The 15,656-nt window shown below is 45.6% G+C and overlaps 1 protein-coding gene across 1 annotated transcript in view; it reads left to right on the top strand.

Annotated features, from left to right (window-relative positions):
* Positions 1-15,656, top strand: part of MYT1L (myelin transcription factor 1 like) — a 612,659-nt gene that overhangs the window by 187,561 nt on the left and 409,442 nt on the right. The window contains exon 9 of the mRNA XM_033939893.1: positions 14,663-14,753. Coding sequence (XP_033795784.1) covers positions 14,663-14,753 — 91 coding nt within the window. The remainder of the gene's footprint in view (positions 1-14,662; positions 14,754-15,656) is intronic.

The raw sequence follows: 15,656 nt of genomic DNA, 5'->3' as shown, positions 1-15,656 counted from the left end.
GCTCACCCCTCCCGAGTCTCAGCTGCGGTCCCCCCAGGTCGGGAGGGTCGGACCCTTGACAAGTTCGGCAGGAGACTGTACCAGAACTCTATGATGGCCTCTAGGGTGCAAAATTACACCTTCACTTTTACGTCCTACCTGAAACACCTGATTGGACTTTTGGGAGCCTTTGTGGCAGACTTACCGGCCTCCCGTCAAGGAGCGTTTGGCCTTCTCCTGGAGGATTTCTCCAACCTACGCCTCCATTTATTCCATGCGGCCTATGATGGCTTCGAACTTTCCTCCAGGGTGGCGGCCTTTGCTGTGGCCATGCGTCGCCTAGCTTGGTTACGCCTGGTCGACATGGACCCCAATTTACAGGATTGGTTGGCGAACCTCCCCTGTGTGGGCAAGGAACTTTTTGATGATACCATCGAAGCGGCTACGAAACGCCTCTCTGAGCACGAGCGCTCGTTTGCGTCTCTTGTCTGGCCTAAGCCTAAACTGCCCGCCTCCAGACCATTCCAGGCCCTTCCGCGCCGCTACCCACAAAAATCTACTCCTGCTTTCTGGCGGCCTCCGCCCCGGCGTCAGTATGCTCATCCTCGGGCTCTGCCCAAGTCCCAGCCGCCTGTGGCTGCTAAACCATCCCCGTCCTTTTGACGGGATGCGCGGATGGGGGCTGGCCCCCTCCGCCACAGTCCCAGGCCTCCTTCCCATCGGGGGTCACCTCAGAGCCTTTTACCCTCGTTGGAAGCAAATCACGTCGGACGCATGGGTCCTTGGCGTGATCTCATCAGGATACTCTCTCAACTTTCGAGAGATTCCTCCAGACAGCCCTCCAAGTGTGTGCCCTCCCAATCGGGCTCAGTTTCCCCTTCTTCTCTCAGAAGCTCGAGACCTGCTTCACCTGCGGGCAGTGGAGGTGGTCCCCCCCGGCCAACGGGGGCAAGGGTTTTACTCCCGTTACTTCCTGGTACCGAAGAAGACGGGAGACCTGCGCCCGATTCTGGACTTGAGACGATTGAACAAATTTCTAGTGCGGGAAAAGTTTCGGATGCTTTCCCTTCCGATACTTTACCCTTTGCTCAACGAGGGCGATTGGCTCTGCTCCCTCGATCTGAAGGAGGCCTACACACATGTTCCAGTACAGCCCGCTTATCGCAAGTTCCTGCATTTTCAGGTGGGAGACCTTCATTTACAGTACCGAGTCCTCCCCTTTGGCCTGGCCTCGTCTCCCCGGGTCTTCACGAAGTGTCTCGTGGTGGTCGCAGCTGCCTTGCGCTCCCAGGGTCTTCAGGTATTCCCCTACCTGGACGACTGGTTGATCAAAGCTCCGTCCAGGGAGGGGGTTATCTCAGCGACCCGACAGACTATTATTTTCCTTCAGGATCTGGGGTTCGAGGTAAACTTTCCAAAATCCCAGCTGTGCCCCTCTCAGTCCCTACAGTTCATTGGGACCGTGCTGGACACGGTTCGCCTCCGTTCCTTCCTTCCCCCTCCGCGTCTGGAGGCGTTGGTAAGTCTGAGTTGATGGATTTCGCTGCTGACCTCGGTCTCAGCAAGGCACATGATGACGCTTCTGGTCCACATGGCCTCTACCGTCCATGTCATACCCTTCGCACATCTCCATCTGCGGATTCCTCAATGGACGCTGGTCTCTCAATGGCGTCAGGATCCGATCAGCCGTCCCGTGACAGTGACTCCTTCCTTACAACGATCGCTCCGCTGGTGGGCTGACTCTTCGAATCTTTCCAAGGGTTTGCTCTTTCTCGCCCATCCACACCGCAAGGTCCTCACCACGGACTCGTCGGAGTACGCTTGGGGGGCCCATCTGGATGGTCTATGCACTCAGGGGATGTGGTCAGCAGAGGATCGTCGCTGTCACATCAACGTGCTGGAACTTCGGGCCATCTATCTCGCCGCAGTGGCCTTTCAACATCTGCTTCATTACCAGGTGGTTCTTGTCCGTACCGACAACCAGGTGGCAATGTACTACGTAAATAAGCAAGGTGGGACGGGGTCCTGGTCCCTCTGTCAGGAAGCTCTGCGTCTCTGGAAGTGGGCGGTTTCCAACAACATCTTCCTTCGAGCGGTGTACATACAAGGGGAGCGGAACTGTCTGGCGGACAGACTCAGCCGCCTCCTCCAGCCGCACGAGTAGTCCCTGCATTCCCAGGTCTTGCGACAGGTGTTCGACAGGTGGGGGACTCCTCAGATAGATCTGTTTGCTTCCCCACTCAATCACAAACTGCCTCTCTTCTGTTCCTGGATGTACTCCCCGGACCGTCTCGAGGCCGACGTGTTCCTCCTAGATTGGGAGGGAAAGTTTCTGTACGCGTTTCCGCCTTTTCCTCTGATTCTGTGGACACTGGTCCATCTCAAATCGGTGAGGGCCACTCTGATCCTGATTGCCCCTCGGTGGCCGCGCCAGCCTTGGTTTTCCCTCCTGCTTCAACTCAGTGTCAGGGATCCTCTGCTTCTGCCTGTGTTTCCCTCTCTGCTATCTCAGAGTCAGGGTTCGCTGTTACATCCCAATCTTCAGTCTCTTCATCTGACTGCTTGGTTCCTCTCCCCCTGACTTCTCTCCCTGTTTCTCACTCAGTCAGGGAGATATTGGAGGCTTCTCAGAAGGTCTCGACTAGAATCTGCTATTCCCAGAAGTGGACTAGATTCTCGTCCTGGTGTTCCTCTCACCGCCAAGATCCGGTGTCGGTCCCTGTGTCTTTGGTTCTGGAGTATTTGCTTCATTTATCTCACTCTGGCCTGAAGACCAATTCCATCTTAGTGCGATTTCTGCCTTTCATCAGCCCCTGGAGGGGAAGGCTCTTTCACTCCATCCCTTGGTTTCTCGTTTCATGAAGGGTCTTTTGAATGTTCATCCTCCTCTCAAACCTCCCCTGGTGGTTTGGGATCTTAATGTGGTTCTGGCTCGACTCATTAAACCTCCGTTTGAGCCTCTGGACAAATGCCATCTTAAGTTTCTCACTTGGAAGGTGATTTTCTTGCTTGCCCTCACTTCCGCTCGGCGGGTTAGTGAGCTGGAGGCTCTGGTGGCGGACCCGCCTTTCACTGTATTCCATCATGACAAGGTGGTTCTCCGCACTCATCCTAAGTTCTTGCCCAAAGTGGTGTCTGATTTCCATCTCAATCAGTCCATTGTTTTGCCCGTATTTTTTCCCAAGCCCCACTCTCATCCCGGAGAGGTGGCGCTCCACACTCTTGACTGTAAGAGAGCGTTGGCCTTTTACCTTCAACGCACTCAGTCTCATCGGACAGTTCCACAATTGTTTTTGTCCTTCGACCCTAATCGATTGGGTCGCCCAGTTTCCAAGCGCACCTTGTCCAACTGGTTGGCTGCTTGTATTTCTTTTTGCTACGCTCAGGCTGGTCTCGCGCTGCATGGTCGAATAACGGGACATAGGGTCCGAGCAATGGCAGCTTCTGTAGCTTTCCTCCGGTCCACGCCTATTGAGGAAATCTGCAAGGCTGCCACGTGGTCTTCGGTTCATATTTTCACCTCTCACTACTGTCTGGATACATTGTTCAGGAGCGATGGCCGTTTTGGCCAATCAGTATTGCGTAATCTGTTCTCTTAAATTGCCAACTTCCCTCCATCCCTTTTCAGTTAGCTTGGAGGTCACCCACATGTGAGAATATCATGCCTGCTTGTCCTGGGATAAAGCACAGTTACTTACCGTAACAGGTGTTATCCAGGGATAGCAGGCATATATTCTCACAACCCGCCCGCCTCCCCGAGGTTGGCTTCTTTGCTGGTTATGTGAACTGGAGACCACGAGGAGGGGATGCGCCCTCTAGTGGAGCAGGAAGGCACGCATGCGTGGCGCAGCAGAGCAAACTTAAATCTTCAATCAAGTTTGCTTGAAAAGCTGTCCGCATCGGGGCTCCGTAGATGACGTCACCCACATGTGAGAATATATGCCTGCTGTCCCTGGATAACACCTGTTATGGTAAGTAACTGTGCTTTACTGCTACCCTCTGTTGCCTTCCACTTAACCAATTTTTAATCCTGCCTGTCACTTTAGAGCCCATACTGAGGGCACTCAGTTTATTTATCAACTGCCTACAGTATGTGGAACCATGTCAAAGGCTTTGCTAAAATCCATGTACATCACATCTAGCACCCCTCCCATATACAGCTGTTTGGTCATCCAAATAAATTGATCAGATTTGTCTGAAAGGCCCTACCTCTTAAATCCATGCTGTCTCAGGTCCTGCAGTATATTTGATTTTAGAAATCTCACTATCACCCACTTAAGAAGCATGTCCATTAGTTTACTCACTACCGAGGTCAGAATAACCAGCCTGTAATTCCCAACCTCCTCCTTACTACCATTCTTGTGCAGAGGGACCACATCTGTCCTTCTCCAGAGCTCCAGGACCATTCCAGACTCTAAAGAAGCATTGAAAAGATCAGATAACAGAACTGCCAGACCTCTTTGAGTTCCTTGAGTACCCTCAGAGGTATCCCATCAGGCTCCATTGCTTTTTCTATTTTTAATTTTGCTAGCTCCTCACAAACACAGTCTTCTAAAAATCTATCCTGATCTGCCACACATCCACTTCAATTTGCATTTGTGGTCCAGTCCATGGCCTTTCATCTGTGAACACAGAACAGAAATTATTGTTAAGTAGTTCAATCTTAATCTTATTAGTTTCTGCATTTTTGTCTCCTTCACACTTCAGCCTCACAATGCCATTTTAGCACTTCCCCCAATCACTTATATACCTAAAAAAATGTCTCTCAGTTTTACCATGTTGGCTATCTTTTCTTCTATTTGCATCTTTGCTTATATGACAGTTTATCCTACTTTTCAAAGCTTTTCCACATTTTTTTTGCCTATCTTCTCTTTCACCAATGTTTTGTAATTTCTGAAGGCTAAACTGTTTTCCTTTACCTTTTCTGCTACTACATTTGAGAACCAAAGTGGCCTTCTTTTCCTTTTACCTTTATGTACTTTTCTAACATAAAGGTTCATCACTTTTAAAATAGCTCCTTTCAGTTTCGCCCATTGCTGTTCTACTTCATTCAGCTGTTCCCATCCATGTAACTCTTCTTAGAGGCATTTCCCCATCATGACAAATGTAGTTCTTTTAAAGTTTAGAACTTTCAACCTTGAATAAGTCCTCTCCTTCTGTGTCAAATGATCACCCACCGTAACATCAGAGATAACCCACCTTTCTTAAGTTCCTTCAGCATCCGTTGATGTAAACTATCTGGCTCCATTGCTTTGTCTACATTTAGCTAGTTTCTCATTAAAATCATTCAGGGTATTCCACACCTCCATTCCTATTTAGGCTTGTCTTCTGTTGTTTTAGTCCTGGCCCTTCATTTATGAACACAGATAAGGGTATCAGGTCAAAATATCCCCAATAAAATAGCCCTGACAAATCAGCCTGAACACAAAATAGCCCTGACAAAGAAAACCCTGACCAAAAAAATTCCTGACTATATACCCCCTAACAAAAGGGCTTGTCTTCAATTTGGCCCCTGATGAATAAGCCCCTGTCAAAAAGGCCCACCCTTGATTGTTTTACCCATGGGTCTACTGTTGCTTTGGCCCACTGAGGTACTAGATCAGGCATAGTCTTAGGCAAAGGTGACAAGGACACCCCTCCCAGGTTCAGACATTTTTGTCCTCTTTTCCATCTCCAATCTAGTGTCTCCCTCCCTTAACTATGGGGACAAGGCCATTTACCGCTCCACGGAGCGGTGGATGGCCTTCTCTCCATGCCTACAGTGAGTAATCCCCCCACCACCATTTTGGCGAGTTACCCACAGCTAGCCATGGCTAGCCATGGGTAACAGCCACCGTGTCATTCTCTAGTGGGCACCCCTCCTACCAGAGGAATTGGTCACTCCTCCTGCCTTGGATGATCAGAGGGGAGGCTTTGGGGATTCTATCAGGAGGGACTGGGCATCTCTCCTGCTGGCCAACTTTGCATGGGGATGGGTTTCCTGCTGTGGCTGCTAAACTGATTGCGGCAGGGAGATTTCCTTGCCGAGATCAGTTCAGCAGCCACGTCTATTTAAAATGTAGGTGAGCATTTTTCTGGCCTACATTTCAAGTGCCTATCAAGGCCCTAGGGAGATGCCTAGGGCTGCTTAAGCTCGCCTCTGGGCAAAAACATGCCCACGCCTAGCCTTGGGTGAGCTTAAGCAGCCCTGCATACCTCCCTACGCTTACAAAAATGCCTACAATGTAAGCTGTCTCCCTTGGGGTGTTTTTTGGCCTACCACCAGTCTCATTTAGGATGCCATTTATATAATTTGTCCCTAATTGTTCATCTTTAATTAAACATAGACAAAACCAAACTTCTTTTGTTTATCCTTAACCAAGATTAGTGACACTGACCAAGATATGAAAACAGTGTCCTTTACAGATGGACTATCTTTGAAGGTTTGAGACCTCTTGGGTTCTAGGGTTGCTTCTTGATTCCTGCCCATGTACAGAACTTCAGATTAACATCATATTGCAAAATAGTTTCTTTAAACATAAGCAGTTGAAATCAGTCCGTTCTTATTTTCTTCAAGGCCATTTCAGGTTGATGGTACAGATGGTGATTCTTTCTTCTTTAGGTTATTTTAACTTCTTATATTTAAGAATTTCTCTTAAATTGCAAAGGAGATTGTGTTATGCCTCTGTTAATGAAGCTTCATTGACTTTCTGTGGTAGTACAAATTGAGTTTAAGATGTATTATTTGGAGGGTAAGATGTTAGTCTCTCATGTTAAGATTGGGGCAACAATGCTGTCTGTAGCTGGCACCAAGCTCTGGAATGCGCTACCTGGTATTCTGTGATGGGAGACTGAACTTTATGGAAATGTTGAAAATGCAATTATTTGTCAGTGCCTTCCTGTGCTAATGCTATTCTCTGTTAATGCATTCTTGTCCTGTAAATGATTTTATGGGATTTTGTGTTTCCATCTAGTAGGATGAATTTATAAGAAGATTTTAATAATGATTCCGTTAATGTCTTTATGTGTTTGTCTTGTTGAAACATGTTTAGCATTTCTTAAATATGTATGAATGTAATTTTGCAGACTGCATAGTTTTTATGCGGTATATAAATTTTTAAATAAATAATTAAATAATTATCTATTTGGCCAGGCTCCTGAGATGTTTGTTTTTTTGGTTTTATCGTTAGGATTTTCCTTTACCGGCATAAATTCTGCCTGGTTGATTTTGACTTTTTCTACTACTAAATGTCAAAGATACAGGTCCATTTATAAGAAATCTTTTCCCTTTTAAGCAGTGAAAATTTGGAATCATCTGCAATTGAATGTCCCTTGTCCTCTTACATATATTAGTTTTAGGAAGGTACTGAAATGTTATTTGTTTCAGAAATTATATGAAGCAAGCAAACGATGACTCTTGAGGACTTTTTCTTTTTTTATGTATCTGCAATGTTTATCCACTTTGAACCTATCATGGTGTGGATAAGGCAGGCAAGAAGCATTTTAGTAGAGTATAATTAACAAAGCAGTAGAGATTGAGCATTTAAACAAAGACTTATGCAATTCAAAAAGTTTCCCTATATAGTGGTCCTAGATCTATGTCATTTACCGTAACAAGACCGTTAATGTTATGTAATGTTCTTGACTCGTAGAGTTGTACCTGTTAGAAACTGAATCAAAAAAAATTTGGAAACACAAATAAAAAGAGCCTTTAAGTGAATTCTGTTTATGCCTGTCTTAACACTGATAAGAACATAAGAAAAGCCTTACTGGGTCAGATCAGTGGTCCATCTAGCCCAGTAGCCCATCCTCACGGTGGCAAAAACCCAAATAGTAGCAACATTCCATGCTATCGATCCAGGGCAAGCAGTGGCTTTCCCCATATCTGTCTCAATAATAGACTATGAACTTTTCCTCCAGGAAATTATCCAAACTTTTCTTAAAACCAGCTACATTAACCACTCTTATCACAACCTCTTGTAATGTGTTCCAGAGCTTAACTATTTTGGAAGCTAGATGATCATCCACTATACTATGAGAAATACTCTTCCCATCCATAAGCACTTGGCCTTATCTCACGTTGATTGCATTGCCAACTGCTGAAACAATCTCCCTATAGAGATTCCAGGATCTCCCTATTTCTAGATGACCTAGTTAAAAGGACGGCCTAATCAACATCTGGCATATTAAAATTACCTATTAGTACTCTTTGCCCATCATAGCTATAATTTTGATTGTCTTCAATTAATCTCTACTTCTTCCACTTGTAAAAGAGGTCTGAATGCTAATTCTTTCTTTCCAAATTTGCCCACAATGCCTCTTTCTTATTCTATAAATCCTGCTATTCTATTACTTTAATATTATCTTTAACATATACTGTAATGTCACTCTTCCTCCCCTGTTTTCACTGAACAGATTATAAGGCAGTATAACTATATCCCAGTCACAGCTATCTATGAGCCATGTCTCTGTGACTGTCACATCTAGCATTCAAAGTTGTTAAATCACAAGAGGATTGTGAAAAATTGCAAGAGGACCTTGTGAGACTGGGCATCAAAATGGCAGATGATGTTTAATGTTAGCAAGTGCAAAGGGATGCATATGGGAAAGAGGAACTTGAACTATAGCTACGTGATGCAAGGTTCTATGTTGGGAGTCACTGCCTAGGAAAAGGATCTAGGTGTCATCGTGGAGGATACATTGAAACCCTCAACTCATTGAGTGACGGTGGCAAAGAAAGCAAATAGAATGTTAGGGATTATCAAGAAAGGAATGGAAACAGAGATAAAAATGCCTTTGTATCACTCTATAGTACGGCTGCACCTCAAATATTGTGTGCAATTCTGGTTACCATATCTCCTAAAAGATGTAGCGGAATTAGAAAAGGTACAGAGAAGGATGATGAAAATGATAAAAGGGATAGGACATCTTTACTATGAGGAAAGGCTAAAGCAGCTAGGGCTCTTTAGCATGGAGACCAGACAACTCAGGGGTGATTTGATAGAGGTCTATAAAATACTAAGGGGAGTGGAAATGGTAGATGTGAATCGCCTGTTTATTCTTTCCAAAAATACTAGTACTAGAGAGTATACAATGAAGCTACTAAATAGTAGATTTAAAACAAACTGGAGAAAATATTTCTTAACACATATAATTAAACTCTGGAATTTGTTGCTGGTGAAATCAGCTTAGCAGGGTATAAAAATGCTCTGAATAATTTCCTAAAAGAGAAGTCCATAGGCCATTATTGAGATGGCTTGGGGAAATCTATTGTTTATTCCTAGGATAAACAGCATAAAATCTGTTTTATTACTTGTGATCTAGCTAGGTACTTGGGACTTGGGTTGATCACTGTTGAAAACAAGATACTGGGCTTGATGGACCTTCGGTCTGTCCCAATATGACTATTCTTATGTTCTTATGTAAGTGAATAAATGTCAGTTTTCAAGTCATTAACTCTGTATGCAAGAAACATTTATGATAAATGACCATTTTTAGCTACAATACTTGGTATTTTGTAAGTATGCATCAAGGTATGGAGGGGTGTATTTTACAGGAAGGTATTCATATGGGTAGAACTTGGACAGTGCACCCATTAATATGCACAGATTATAAAATCTTATAATCTACATAAGTTCTTTTGCAATGTAGACAAGAGCTCTAAGACTGGTGTAAATGTCTGCACCTTCAAAGTAGACACAGGTAAAGTAGCTAACACTAGCATTCTATAAAGAAAAGCGAGAAAATATGAGATTTCATAGAGTCCTAAATTGAAGTATCTCCTTATAGCAGTGGTCTTCGCTAATTTATAAGTCAGGGCTGTTTTGGGTCTAAAGGGGAAGGAGAGCCAACAGATATGTTACTACTTTAGGCTGTGACACCAATAATGCTTCTCAAAATTCATTCCTACCAAAGTACCTGGCCTTGGTCACACATGCACAACAAAGATAAACACTAAGGCCCTGATTCTCCGAAGTGCATCCCGATTTTAGGCAGCTGTAGGTGTCCTACAGCTGTCTAATCAGCCAATCGGGATGCACGTTTTTAAAAAAAAAAATGCTCCCCAGGCAAGCCTGAAGGCGCCTCCGGGAGCCTAGGGAGACCCGCAAAATGCCTAAGCTCGTCTAAGGGCCTTAGGCGGGCCTTAGGCTGAACCTAGGCGGCCCTACGCATCTCCCTAGTAGAGGAGAAGCTTAAAATGTAGGCCAGCAAAATGCTGGCCTACATTGTAAGTAGACGCGGCCGCTATACTTATCGTGGCAAGGGATCTCTCTGCCGCTATAAGTATAGCGGGCCGCGGCCCCCTGACCAGGAGGGTGCCCAATCCCTCCTGCCCGAAGACGCACCCCCCCCCCCCGGCGCTAACAACCCCCAAACCTCCACTCCACCAAAACTGTTCTTAGATGGGTCTTGCACGTCTTGAGCCGACAGGCACGCCTCGTCGAAATGAAGCGGGTCCGCCCCTTCCCGGCCCATCCCGCCGAAGCCTAAGGCCTGATTGGCCCAGGCTCTAGAAGCCTGGACCAATCAGGCCTTAAGCATAGCGGGTCCGCCCATCCCCACTTAATCTAAGGCCTGATTGGCCAAACAGACCTTAGACTTAATCTAAGGCCTGATTGGCCAATCAGACCTTAGACTTAGTGGGGATGGGCGGACCCGCTATGCCTAAGGCCTGATTGGTCCAGGCTTCTAGAGCCTGGGCCAATCAGGCCTTAGGCTTCGGCGGGATGGGCCGGGAAGGGGCGGGCCCGCTTCATTTCGATGAGGCGTGCCTGCCGGCTCAAGATGTGCAAGACCCATCTAAGAACAGGTTTGGTGGAGTGGAGGTTTGGGGGTTGTTAGCGCCGGGGGGGTGCGTCTTCGGGCAGGAGGGATTGGATACCCTCCTGCCAGCGAAAGATATTGTCGGGGGGGGAGATCGGTAATGTCGGGGGGGGGCGGTCGGTAGTGTCGGGGGGGCGGTCGGTAGTGGGGGGGGTGCGTCTTCGGGCAGAGGGGTTGGGCACCCTCCTGGTCAGGGGGCCGCGGCCCACTATACTTATAGCAGCAGAGAGATCCCTTGCCGCGATAAGTGTAGCGGGCCGTGTCTAATCTAACCCGTTTCTCTAACCCGCGTCTGTAACATGGACGCCGGTTATAGAATCGGAGTTTAGTTTAGGCCGATTCTGAATAGGACGCCTCTCCCGGGCGTCCTATTCAGAATCAGGGCTTAGGTGTCTTGCAGACCTCGCCTTCAATATAGGCGGCCTGCCTGGGGAGCATTTTTTTTAAAAAACATGCATCCCGATTGGCTGATTAGACAGCTGTAGGACGCCTACAGCTGCCTAAAATCGGGACACACTTTTAGAGAATCAGGCCCTAAGGGGCTCATAATAAAATTTTAAAAAAACATCTAAAATGTGGCCTAAATGGGTACTTGGATGATCAAAAAGCCTGATCGTCCAAGTACCCATAATCAAAGCTGGTTTTAGACATATCTAAAACCTGCTTAGGCCTTTTGCCCTGCCTCTTAATGCATAGAGCGAAAAGAGGCATTTTTAGAGGAGGGGAAAGGGCGGGCGGTGGGCGGGAGGTGGGCCGACCTACACCTTGGCATAGAGCAGGTATAACCAAAACTTTTGACAGGTTGTCTAGTCGGCACTTGTACGTTTTGACTTAGACCAAGTCAAAATGGGTATAAGTGCCATAAAAGGGGCCACTGAGCTGATGACGGCTGGAGCGATCAGCTCAGCGGCCCGACAACCTATCCACCCCCCACCGCAACCATTGAAGCAGGAGAAATGCCTCATCTCCCCTGCCACAATAGAGATACCACCAAGTGCCGCCAAACGCGGCACTTGGGATCGCTAAAGCGGCAGGAGAGATGACCCATCTCTGCTGCAGCGATCCATCCCTCCGGGTTGGGCCCTTGTGCCTAAGGCCCTGCCTACAGGAGGGACCTAAGGCTACTGGGCCTATTCCGGTTGGCCCAGGCGCCTCAGGCTCCACCTTTGGGCGGGATTTGAGCCACCTGGGCCAATCAGGCCTTAAGGCCAGCCATTCCGGGGATGGCTAGCCTGTCGGACAGACGGGCTTGGCACCCGTCCGTCCGACCAACAATTTTCAGGTACAAGGAGGGGGATTGGGGGTGGGAGGCTGATCGGGGGTTCAGGGGGGGGCGGTCGTGAGGGGGTTGTGTCGAGGGCAGGAGGGCCTGGGATCCCTCCTGCCTGTATTTTAGTGGGGGTTGGGGTAGGGGGTTGCGGCAGGGCAGGAGGACTTGGGCTCCCTCCTGCCCTGATTGTGTCAGGGATTTGGGGGTGCCGTGAGCAGGAGGGCTTGGGCTCTCTCCTGCCCTGATCATGTCGGGGGTTTGGGGGTGCCACGGGGCAAGAGGTCTTGGGCTCCCTCTTGCCCCAATCAAGTCGGGGGGTTGTGGGTGCTGCGGGGCAGGAGGGCTTGGGCTCCCTCCTGCCCGGATCATTGTAGGGGGGGATTCTGTAACCAGTGTTGTTTTTGACAGACATCGGTTACAGAATCCAGCTTTTAGGCAAAGGACTGGCTCCTCCTTTACCTAAAAGCTCTTGTTTTGGGCGTTTGGAAGTTAGGCTTTTTTTAGGTTGATTATATGGTGTTAGTGTAGACGTAGTAGTGGTCTGGGCGTTTAAACAGCTGAACGTAGAGGCAGGCCATTATTTTAAAAAAACTCCTTTTGGACATTTTTTTTGATAATGGACATTTTCCCTGCTTCTACTTTCAATGTTTAAGGCCTTAGGCCAAAAGAGGACTTATATTTTTTTTATTATTATGCCCCTCTAAGCAAATACAGTACCATAAACTAAAAGTCTTAATATACCTAAATGAAACCCTAAGATGCTAGACTCTGCATTTAATACAACACCAGAGAAATAGAAACAAATGCATTTTTTCCTGAACAGTGCAAAATATAGACAGTAGATGCATATTCTCAAAACTGACATATTTCAATCACTAAATTGAAAGTGAAATCATTTTTCCTAAATTTGTTGTCTAGTAATTTTATTTTTCTAATCATCTTTTCCAAATTTCTGATTGAACTTCCTTCTGTCTGGGCTCTTAACTGTTTTTCCAGAACCTTCTTATCCATTTGCTGTTTTTCTCTCCTTCTTCACTTTCTGCCCTACAACCATCTTTGACATTAACTTTTAATATTCAATATTCTTCAATTTTTCTGCTTCCTTCTCAAATATATCTACTGTTTCATATCTTTCCTTCCCATCTATCCACATGCACCATCTCCTCCCTCTCTGCCTTTCTCCTCCCCTCCCCTCCTTCCATGTGTACTATCTCCTCCCTCTTTCTTCTCCCCTATTCCCTATTTCTTAAACAGCATTTTGCATCTCTCTTCCCTTCCCCACCCCTCCCATCCCTGTGCACTAACCCCTCCCTTTCTCTCTTCTTCCTCTCCATCCCTGTATAGTATCTCCTCCCTCTCTGGTGGTCTGACATCTTTCTCCTCTCCTTCCCACAGTCTGTCATTTCTTTCCCTCTTTCCCTTCCCTTCTCCCCCTTTGTAGTTTCACATCTCCTTATTTTTATCTTCCCCCTCTCACCTACCTCTCTCTTCTTCCCTACCATGATCTGGTATCTCTGGCCTCCCCTTCCCTTTCCCTCCCCTGGAGGTCTGACATCTCTTTCTTTTTTTCCTCTCCATCACTACATCCAGCATTTCTCTAATAACCACTCTCTCCTGAGATCCCCCTGTGTTCCTCCCCTCCACGGTATCTGGTAATGCAGCTACTCTTGCACTTGTTAGGCCACTGGCAGTGTGAGTGATGTAAACACGCTGTCTTCAGTGGTCCAGAAGCTTTCCCTCTGCTACTGCTTCTCACCTAAGTGGGGACAGGAAGTAGTAGCAGAAGGAAAGTTTCCAGGCCAACAAAAACAGCGTGTTTACTTCACTCATGCTGCTGGTGACCCAAAGGTTGAAAGGGCAGTTGTAGTGATGGATCTAATGGGGGGTGGGGGAGAGAGATGGAACCCTGTACTACTGTGTGAGCAGCCCATAAAGTCTCCACAGGTTGCCATTGACTTGTGGACCTTGCAATGAAGACCCTTGCTTTATATTACTCTTGTAGTGGCAATATTTAGCTGTTATCCTAAAGTCAAGCAGTTTAATTTAGGACAGTGTTTTTGCTGACCTAAAGTAAGCTATTTAGCTATTTAGTTAGTGGCAAAATATTGTGTATTTGTAAGAAAAATCACAGATAGTGTACTTGTACATTCAGCAGCTAAGCATATATGTACCTGTGAATATTGATCTGCTAATTAAGATAAAAAGAAAGCAAAGCAAAGAAAATATGTTTCCTAGTATTTTTATGTTTGGAACGCAAGAGATAAATAATTTGCTATTGATGCATGTTGTTAGCCATCAACAAAGATAGTATTGCCAACATTGAAACTAATTGGGTAACAGCTGTACTTCACATGGTTTCTTAACCTACAGATCTTTGATTTACTAGCATTGCCCTTTGATGTACAGCAATGATTACATAAAAACAGAACATCATTTTCTCTCCTATTCTTTATGTTATAGCTAGTGCATAGTGTGCAGATTTTAGAGCATGTTACTGTAGTTGCTTTACTAATTAAACATGCACTCATAGTGATTTCATATATTGGGATTTATCTTGACTGCTGGATTTTATACTGTGCTGTTTTTTTCTTTGTTACTGTTCCTGTCAAGTTCTTGCCATGCATGAAAATGTTCTTAAGTGTCCTACACCAGGATGCACAGGGCGAGGCCATGTAAATAGCAACAGAAACTCTCACAGAAGGTAAGTAAAACTTTACTAATACACCAAAATTGCTACAGAATGATTTAAAGTTCTCTTTAGTTGTATTTGGGCATAGGATGAGTAGAAGAGAGTAGATGGCAGGTACAACTAATCTTTTTTTAATAGTATAAATGGTGTTTTTTAATGTAATCTCCTTTAATAGTATAAATGTTCCTTTTTGCAAAAAATATTAAACCAGAGCACATATGAAAACATTGTTCATTCTATAAGATTTTCCTGTGTATTTGTTTATTTTTATTACATTGATCAAAGTCAAGCTTGAATTGTATCAAACTTAATCAGTGAAATCTATCTTCACTTTAGTAGATTGTGTGTTAGGTGCTAACGACTTGATGAGTTACAGATCTAAAAAGAGATCAGTTTTGTGCTAGTCTAGTAAGGTCCTTCAGTGTCAATATGTCCAGCCATCTGATTGCAGGTTGCTCTCTTTGTCTGGTTCTCTTCTGATGGTGTGACCAACATAAGACAGTCGTAACTTCATCATTTGGGCTTCGCATGACATAACCAATTTGATCTCTTCCAAATAAATTTGTTAGTTCTTCTGGTGGTCCATGGCACACATAAAATCCTTCTCCAGCTCCAAAGCTCAAATGAGTCAATCCTTTTCTATCTTGTTTCCGTAGTATCCAGCTTTCACATCTGTAGTTAACCACTGTGAAAATGAGTGTGTGAACAAGTCTGATCTTCATTTGGAGTGTTATTTCCTTGCATTTGAATACTTTGTCAAGAGCCTTCATTGAAGAGTGACCCAATGCTATTCTATGGAGTATTTCTTCCCTGCTAGTTACTTCTTTGTTTACAAAAGAGTTATTTTATATTTTGTTTTTTGTCAGCAATATTTTGCTAGCATGTGGAATTAATACAATCATTCTGTAGTTGTTA

Source organism: Geotrypetes seraphini, chromosome 3, assembly GCF_902459505.1.
Source record: "Geotrypetes seraphini chromosome 3, aGeoSer1.1, whole genome shotgun sequence".
In the NCBI taxonomy this organism is placed as follows: Eukaryota; Metazoa; Chordata; class Amphibia; order Gymnophiona; family Dermophiidae; genus Geotrypetes; species Geotrypetes seraphini.
Note: the sequence above shows the minus strand (reverse complement) of the source record. Positions and strands in the feature narration are given on the sequence as shown.